We start from the raw sequence: 9,819 nt of genomic DNA, 5'->3' as shown, positions 1-9,819 counted from the left end.
ATAGAATAGTAGTTGGTGCCAGCTTAAGATCCATCATATCGATGAGAGGGTTTATTTGGTCAGTTGCCATGTTGAAGGAAAGGAAGGGTTGGAAATGGAGGGTTAATTAGTGGTTCTAGCTATCTCTAGAACTAGAATGTATGGATGGGATGGGATGATGAGTTGGTTTGGTATGACCGGCCGACTAGACACAGGACTATACGTGCATCAACAGTGCATACCATCTACTCCTACTCTACTCCAAGGCAAGGCAAGCTGATGTGGATGAATGTGACCTGACTTGACTATCAGCTGCATCTGCATGCACGCTCGCTCGTGGACCAACTTCTAGTGATGAGTCACGATGAAGTGGATTATTGGTTGTTAACACTATTTGCTTGCTAGCTACTCCTACTTAAGGAGGAAGAAATGAAAAGCAAAAAGCAAAGCAGGATGAATGGACATGTATGCATGTATGACAAGGAAAGTCCCACCCAACACCAACACCAACACCAACACCACCCCATGTGCATCTGCTTCTCCATCTTTTCTTTTGGGCCTAGAGCAGAGCAGAGCAGATCCATCAATCACTAATCAACTTTTCCATGCAGTAGTATCTTCTTTGTCCAAACAAAGTTGCATGCATGGATCCGATGGAGCTACCATTGAATTTGAATACTCATACGCCGGCCGGTTGGCCCCACACCAGTCGCTAAGCAAGCAATGCAACAAAGGGAGGGAGGAAATATATTTCTACCCGGCTGTCGGTTCAGTACAAGTAGTTTGCTCTGCATGACCGACCAATATATTTCCACCAGAGAAGAGAAGAGCCTACCTACCAACTCCAACAAGTAGAACAGGACCATCTCTCTTCTTTTCAGCATACTAGTCCCAAGTTTCGCAATATATATAGCTAGATATGTCCACCATCTCGATATCTGAAGATGGATGTTGCATGCATGTGTAATTTTACTCCACCGGCCGGTCTCCTCTCCTCTACGCGTCGCATGGATCGGATGGACTAGCTAGCATGGACACTAATCTATTTTAGTACTCCCTCTGTTCACTTTTATAAGACCTTGAAGACATTTCAGACAATGTGCAAAACATCATATTTTTAGTTGTCTGAAACGACTTACAAAAGTGAACGGAGGGAGTAGATGAGACGAGTTGAAGGATCCATCTGCCTATACAAGCGTGCCAATCCGGGTCGTATCTCTTATCTCTCCATACATAGATACATAGATAGATATATGTAGTATATTATGAAGAGGTATCGAGAGATCTTATCTGTTGATGTGTTTAGGGGGTTGTACCGAAGCAGAAGTGATATAAGTATATGCTTGCTCTTGCTTCCACCACTTGCATAACTCTTTGGTCGTCTCTACTCTACGTGTACTTGAGAAATAGAAGGAACATGTGCAAAATTTGGGAGCGTGCTGCACGAATATTTTACAATAGCAGGTATTGAAGAATCCGTACAAGAAATTTTACTACATTTCAAAGAAATTGTATTGAGAAGTACGTATACGTAGGTAAGTAGAGTATGTAGCTGAAAGAGAGATTGAGATGTAGACATGTGTAGGTCGCCCGCACAACAATGCAATGCAATGCAAAAGCAGCTGCTACGAATATACAAAACAAAACATATTCTTGGATGGATGATGCTAGAAAGACGACTAGTAGTTGCGTGCATGTGGGTGCTGCATACTAGCTATAGCTATAGTAGTACTACTAGTACCCGATATATATATTATCATGAGGATGGATGGATGGATGCATGGGAATCCTCCCTCACGTAATAATACAGTATATTTTTATTTTTGTTTTTATTATTTTATGCAGTTGGTACATGCATGCACATTCCTCTAATTATTCTCATCACCAAATACTATTCGTAGTCCAGTCCTTGTTTGTTTGCTAGCTACTCCATCTCCATCTCCATCTCCTGATTTCCATCTCCATGCACGCCGGCCGGCCGGAATAGTAGTTAGTACATGGACCGATGGATCGATCGATCATCGTCACCGCCCCGTCATTCAGTCATTTGGAATGGAATGTAGCTGGCCACCTAGCTAGCTTTGAATTTCTGCTTCTGCTTCTGAGTCTGAGGTAGCTAGCTAGGGAAGGGCACTATAAGTTGGACCTCCTGCCTCCACACCCCAAGCCTTGCTCCTCATCTCATTCCCTCCCATTCTTCCATCTCCTCTGCTATCTACGTATCTAGCAACTCTATTCCATTTCCATTTGCATTTGCATTTGCATCTTGCATTCACTACTACCTCAACACTGTTATCTGCTAGCAACTCAACTACATTCAGTCGCTCAACACTTACCACTCTACCCTAGCTAATATAAGCTAAGCTAGCTTCACCTCCAACACAAATCATCATCACCATCACCATGGGCGAGCAAGTAGCCACCAAGGTAACAAACTAAACAACCCATTAATCTTGAGTACATGTCTTGGTATAATTATCACTTGCCCCCGGCCGGTGATCCATTTAATTAAGGTACATCTTCTCCAAATTAACCCTATCCTGCAGGAGGAGGCCAACAACAAGGAAGAATCACCCGCACCCGCCGCCGCCGCACCTGAAGCTGCACCGGCAGAGGAGAAGAAGGACCAAGCAGCACCACCACCAGCCGACCAAGACGCAAACAAGGAGGAACCACCAGCCGAAGCTGCTCCTCCTCCACCGCCGGTGCCGGTGCCGGTGCCGGTGATCCTGGGCGTGGAGGTGCACTGCACGGGCTGCGCCAAGCGGATCAGGCGCTCCCTCCTCCGCTGCAAGGGCGTGGAGTCCGTCCACGTCGACATGCCCGCCAACCAGGTCACCATCAAGGGCGCCGTCGACCCGCAGGCGCTCTGCGACCGCCTCCGCGCCAAGACCAAGCGCGACGCCACCCTCATCTCGCCCTTACCGCCACCTCCGCCGGCCGAGGGCGAGGAGCCTGCGCCACCCCCTCCCCCGCCGGCGCCGCTGGTCACCGAGGCCCGCACCGTGGAGCTGCTCGTCAACATGCACTGCGAGGCCTGCGCCCAGCAGCTGCAGACCAAGATGATGAGGATGAAGGGGGTGGTCAGCGCCCAGACGGACCTCGCCGCCGGCAGGCTCACGCTCAGTACCACCGTGGACGATGAGAAGATTGTGGAGTACATCCACCGACGGACCGGGAAGATCGCCTCCGTCGTGCCGCCGCCGCCTCCGGAGCCGCCCAAGGAGGAGGAGCCACCCGCTGCTGCTGCGGAGCCCAGCAAGGAGGAAGCACCAGCCGACGCCGACGGCAAGAAAGAAGAGGCCGGCGAGAACAAGCCGGCTGAAGACGGCAAAGCTGCTGCAGAGGCCGAGGAGGAGAAGAAGGAAGGTGGTGGTGGCGCCGGCGAAGATGACCAGAAGCCGGGGAAACAAGAAGGCGTGGCGGTGGACGGCTTCCCGCCGGAGGAGATGATGAAGCGGATGGTGTACTGGCCCTACGGCGGCGCACCCGGCGGCGGCATCCACTACAAGCTGCATCCGGCCGACGCCGAGGAGGCCATGATGGCCAGGCGGATGGCCATGCACGCCATGCCTCCACCTACTCTGATGCCGCCGCCGCCGCACCACCACCACCACAACCCCTACGCCATGATGCACCAGCAGTGGGCGCCTCCACCGCCGCCGCCACCTCCGGGGATGCCGATGTACAACAACTACAACTACGGCAGCAGCTACATGATGGAGCGGCCGCCGCAGATGTTCAGCGACGAGAACCCCAACGCCTGCGTCATCTCCTAGTCCTAGCTCGGATCGATGGATATGAGCTGAGCATGTGAGCTTGGCCGGATTGGACCATCCTCCATATACATTTCTATACTCGGATTATATACTGCTGCGTAATTATAGGCAGTAGTTATTGTACTACTATTAGCTACCAAATTAAAGGACATTGGTCACGCTTGTAAGATCGATCGATGAGAGGATGTTAAGTATAGTATATACACCAATCGAAAAATCAATGGATCGCCCTACTTTTAGTTGGCGAACAATTCCATGTATATTTTCTTGGTTATGTCTCAGTCCATGCTATATTCGATTGATCTTTTACAGAGATTTGTGCAAAATTTTCTTTTACTTTTTCCTTTTCTTTTCTATACCTACTATCAAAGAGAGGTGATATTCTTGGTTTGGTCCCGCTTCAATTAATTTCACGTACGCTATTTGGTTTCGTTACTTGCCACCCGTTTTGGTCCAATGGAGGAAGCCCATCTGGCTGCGCTGTGGCCCAGGTCCAGAGAAAAATAAAATTGCCGATGAGAGGGTTCGATCTCATAACCTGCCAATCGCGCACAGTTTGTCCAACTGACCCAGCTAGACATGTGAGTGATTTTTTTTTCTTTCGTTGCAACACACGGGCCTTTTTGCTAGTTAGATACATGTCATTTGACTAAGACTTGGTTAAGTCACTGAGACATAGCCACACTGAAAGAGTATATGCACGTGCACCGGTTGCAACATATGATCCGATGGTGGAGAGTTGGCAAATCCTTACGCTTCTAGCCATTCGACCTCATTCCTCTTAATTATAAGTCCTACCCCTCCCCCCTAATACCTCTCCTCTGCTCAACCCTGACCTTTAGCTCGGACCTCTCAAAAGTTGGCAACTATCGAGAAGATGCCAAATGGAAGATGGGAAGTCTAAGAATAACGACAAGCCCAGTGTTGCAATACGCGGACGATACCCTGATTCTACCATGAGAGGATGCTACTCATGTGGCCAAACTAAAAGCGGTTCATGGCGAACACTGGCCTCACACTCAACTTTGACAAGTGCATGTTTGTTCCTCAACATCTAGCCAGAGGCGTCTATGTGGATCACTTGGTGGTGAGGCATGCTACTCTCATCGATTGGCAAGTGGGTTCTTGTCGACGTTGTTCTCATTGCCCTACCCACCTACACCATGGGGTCGCTGTAGCTTGCCGAGAGCACCCCCACCGCCTTCCAGAAAAGGTGTCGTGCCTTCTTCTGAGAAAATGACCATGGCACCTGGTGCAAAATGCAAGATTGCGTGACAGAGGTCTGCAATCTCAGGACCACGGTGGCCTGGGCATGTGTGATTTGTGCCTGCAGAACACATGCCTCCTCATGAAGCTCCCCGCCCGCATTCATGCCCCACCCTCCATGACATGGCATCTTTGTGACTCTGACCTCATGGACATCGCGACCTGTAAGGCACTTCTGGCACTTTTGGCATTTTGGCGTGATCTGTGGTGGGGCGAGAACAATTTGGACGCATGGTTCTTGACTCTATTCTCACACTGGGCCCGCCGCAATGCATGTGTTGTGTGACAATACTGAAAACCGTCAAGAGTCTCGATAGTATGGTGTGCGTGATCGAAAGCACCAGAAGGAATCGCACATGGCCCGTTTATCTAGGTTCGGGCCCTCATCGTGGAGGTAGTACCCTACTTTTGCTTGGATTTGGTTGATGTATAGGTTGCTTCGTATGAGGGTGTTACAATGGAGTTGATGTGTATGCTTTGGAAGCTAGGGTTGAGATTGTAAGTTTCCTTGAGCTATACCCTACCTTGCCTTATAAAGTGGAACGAGGCCTAGGGTTGCACAACTTGCTAATTCCTAATTGGTCATACCAAACCAACTTATCATCCCATCCATTCTAGTTCTAGACAACGTACGTACTATTAAGCAACCTATTACTCACTTTGAACTAAAACCACGTCAGTTATTTTGGGATGAAGGGAGTAGCTACCAAGAGGAGACACCGACTTCCAAGCGTAACTAGACACACTTACCTAGCTTAATTAATAATCCTCTCACCTTAGCATGGCAGGCACCAACTAAAATTTCTATCTACAGAAGGAACGGAGAAATTTATTCACCTTAAGTAGTGTTACATCATGCATGTCACCATATACCTACACATACATAGGAGTATGTAAGTAGAGTAGATGGGCAAAGCATGCCTGCATCCGCGTGGGACGGGGGAGGGAGGCACATGTAGAGACACCGTCAGCCGCGGGTGGTGGCATGAAGCAGCCCAACCGGCGGTCCGTGGATGGGTTGTCTAGAGGAAGATCGAGGGGAGAGGAAGAACAAGAACAATGTCGGTCTTCAGATTGAAATCCAAAAAAGGGTGGGAAAATGTACTGACCCTAGGAAAAAAATTCGAATCTTGGGAAAGTGTAGGAAACCATTTCTTGCTTAATTCAGCTCCAAGTAATTTCATGGACGGGAACGTCTCCTCCCACTGAATGCACATCGCCGGAAATCCTAAAAATAAATTCAAAAATAAATGCGAGCACCAGGTTTTGAACCCTGGTGGGCTAGGGATACCACAGTCCCTCTAACCATCCAACCACAGGTTGGTTTGCAATTACATAAGTAGTTAGCTTAATCTCTCATCTTAACATGGCATGCACCTACTGAAACTCTATGTAATCTACAGACTACATACAGATAAAAGTATGCATGCACATGTACGCAACCAGCTTTTTGCCATGCAATGGAGCGGATCGGATCGGATCGGATCGGACCAGATGACGATCAAGTTTCATTTAATTAGCACTGCACCGCCTAGCTTTGTTAACTGTTGTGGCCTGCGCGCGGCTAAACCTTTCGCCCGCTGATCCACAAATCCACAACAGATTACCTCCGTATTTCTTTCTTTACGGAGGGAGGACTAAACTTAATTATGCATGGAATGAATTAGTACTAAGCACTGCAGATAACTCAAAGTTGCATCTATCCATTTTGGGAAAGATTACTTTAATGAACATCCCAATGTCCACTGAGAAGCAACATATACTACTAGTATAATTTTCTCTCATCTCTTCACTAGTAATATACAGTACTCCCTCGGTAAAGAACTGATCCAAACGCTCTTATATTTCTTTACAGAGGGAGTATCTTTATTAAATTTTTTTGCGAGAAAATTTCTGATTTATTCATCTTCAATCATGGCAGTACAACGAATATCAGAAATAATAAAAATTACATCCAGATCTATAGACCACCTAGCGACGACTACCAGCACTCAAGCGAGCCGAAGGCGCGCCGCCGTCATCGCCCCTCCATCGCAGGAGTCAGGCACAACTTGTTGTAGTAGACAGTCGGGAAGTCGTCGTGCTAAGGCCCCGTAGGACCAGCGCACCAGAACAGCAACCGCCGCAGATGAAGAATAACGTAGATCAGAAAGATCTAATCCGAAGACACGCGAACGTAGACGAACAATGATGAGATCCGAGCCAAAGGTAGGTCCGCTGGAGACACACCTTCACACGCCCACCAACGGTGCTAGACGCGCCGCCGGAACGGGGACTAGGCGGGGAGACCTTTATTCTATCTTCAGGGAGCCGCCGCCGTCTCGTCTTCCTGAGCAGGACACAAACCCTAGCAAAACTGAAAGAAACGAGTAAAAACGGAGCCCTCCCGCCGGCCCTTGCCGAGATCCACCGCGCCCCCATGGCCCTAGGGCCACCGGAGAGGAGGCGGACCTACGACGGTGGCGGCGGGAGGCAGAAACCCTAACTTTTTTGCGGAGGAAGGAGGAGAAAATAGTTAACGAGTATCTTTATTAATTAGTAGTACTTGTAGCACTAGTACGATCTTTATAGGAGTACTCGATTGATTACCGGCCGGCAAATGAGTCATCATGTATGTATATCTTCGAGATCTCTAAGTACGCGCGCATAATTAACTTGCAGGTCACGTCTGGTGCCTACTCTTTTATTATTATTATAAAATAGTAGTACTTGGGTCATCAACGGATGTCATGAGTTGACTGTCTCCGCAATAAATTACATCCCCCTAAAAATATTTACTCTCCTCTGAGAAATGACAAGTTTCCAGGCACCGCTAAGATGCATCCAATCTCTATACCAGAAAAATAAGCATCCAATTTTAATCTGAAGGATGCATGGCAATCAAGGTGTACGTACGTTAATTGATCACACAACACAAGGACTAGACTAGATAGCTAGTGTGGAGTCGGACTGAGCACTACTCACTCGCATACGTACGCATCTATCTGGCCAATAGTCCACTAGTCGTTAGTTGATTGCTTGCATGGTGCTTAATTAACCATAACAACTGCCACATGTGGTCGATCTACTAGTCCGATCTTACAAGAATGAAATACTAGAAGAAGTCTGTATTGGTCTTAGAGAAAGGTTGAGATTCTGAACCTGCTGCTGATTGGTTGTTGCAGTGCATCTAGCTAGCTAGCTGCCCGGTTTACTTGGAATAATTCTAGTTTGGTACCACATACATAATTAAGCATCCAAGATTAATTAGTTGTTGTCATGCATGAAATCCAAAAACGGCGCTTAATCAAGCTAGCCAGCAATGTATATATCATTGACACCTGTGGTAGGTGTTTGGCTTGAGATTAATTTGCTCCGGCAGTTGGAGTTGGAGATCTCCTCTGATAGGAGAATATATATACAGTTAACTAACTAAATTGGCTTATTAGTCTGTAAAGGTAGCAAGAGAGAAAGCATGCGTGCGTACGTGCGTGCGTGGCTTTGCTGGCAGCTGACGATGGACAAAGGAACATTGTGCCAGCAATAATACTTCCTTTTCATGTCATGTATATAATGGATCCTAGCTAAGCTAGCTAGCTGCCCCTACTCTTGCTTGAATGGACCTGATTAAAGCTAAGCTAATTAACTCCAATTGTGCTAGTTTCTGTCTTGTTTAATTGGTTAATCGTTCATGCTTGCAGTTAATTAGCTGGATAGTTGGTTAGTTACACACTGGCCACTGCATGCTAGCTAGCTAGCACAAGTCATCTATGCATGGATGTATATATGTTCAGTCAGTCTGTCAGTCAAAGGAATTTGTTTCTGATTCCAGTGTGATGAATTTGTCATCCATCTAGACAAGACTAACAGAAATAATTCCTTGACACCTGTAGTTGTTTGCCCCTGTTGAGAATTATTTGGTCTAGCAGTTGGAGATCTCCTCTGATTAGGGCAGGGGGACAAGCTAGCTAGATAGCTAGGAGAATCTACAGTTTATAGTAAGTAGAGGTTAGCATCTGTGGTGCCTTTGTTTGCAGCTACCTGACGAGGGACAAAGGCATATTGTTCAAGTTCCTTTTCATGTCATGGATGCTAGCTTGCTTGGGCGTGATTAAGCTAAGCTAACTCCAATTATGTAGCTAATTTCTGTTTTGTTTAATTTGGGCATATATATTGATTAATTGGTTAAGTGTTCATGCTTGCAGTTAATTAGCTGGAGTAGTTAGTTAATTAGTAGTTACACCGTATTTGCTGATATTATGGTTGGTGCATACTACTAGCTAGCTACCACAAGTGATTCATGCATGGATCTATGTTCAGCCAGTCAAGCAATTTGATTTAGAAAACAGGTGTGATTATTTGTCATCCATCCACCCATACCAATGACATGGATGTGAGAGAGACCAATGACGCCTTTGTTTGCCCGCATCTACTCAAGCAGACCCGCGCTGGAAGAATTTGGCCCGTTTGGTTGGCTGGGGTCGCATACAAATGTTGACCCGCATGGAACTTAAAGCACTCCCCAGCTAGACCTGGTTTCTTCTCCTACCTCCACTAAACTCCTCCATAATCTTCTTTTCTTCGTCCTTTCTAATCTACACAATGGTAGTACTTCGATTCACGATAAGGTAGAAACGATACTTCAATTCGAGATAAGCTAGGTACAGGAGTGAAATGAAATGAATTATGTACTCCGCCAAATTTAGGAGATCGGCTAGAAACGAACGAAACTTGCCCTAAGCTAGCAACCAACATATCCTTGACAGTTGTAGGTGTTTGGCTTGAGATTAATTTGCTCTAGCAGGGGGAACAAGCT

The 9,819-nt window shown here is 47.0% G+C and overlaps 1 protein-coding gene across 1 annotated transcript; it reads left to right on the top strand.

The window, feature by feature from the left end:
* Positions 1-2,024: 2,024 nt before the first annotated feature.
* LOC119313055 (heavy metal-associated isoprenylated plant protein 9-like) lies at positions 2,025-4,012 on the top strand. The gene is made up of 2 exons (XM_037588870.1): positions 2,025-2,406; positions 2,526-4,012. The coding sequence occupies exons 1-2, from the start codon at positions 2,383-2,385 to the stop codon at positions 3,756-3,758; spliced, it is 1,257 nt and encodes a 418-aa protein (XP_037444767.1). The 5' UTR covers positions 2,025-2,382; the 3' UTR covers positions 3,759-4,012.
* Positions 4,013-9,819: the final 5,807 nt, after the last annotated feature.

This window comes from Triticum dicoccoides, chromosome 5B, assembly GCF_002162155.2.
Source record: "Triticum dicoccoides isolate Atlit2015 ecotype Zavitan chromosome 5B, WEW_v2.0, whole genome shotgun sequence".
In the NCBI taxonomy this organism is placed as follows: domain Eukaryota; kingdom Viridiplantae; phylum Streptophyta; class Magnoliopsida; order Poales; family Poaceae; genus Triticum; species Triticum dicoccoides.
This window is presented reverse-complemented; position numbering and strand designations above follow the sequence as displayed.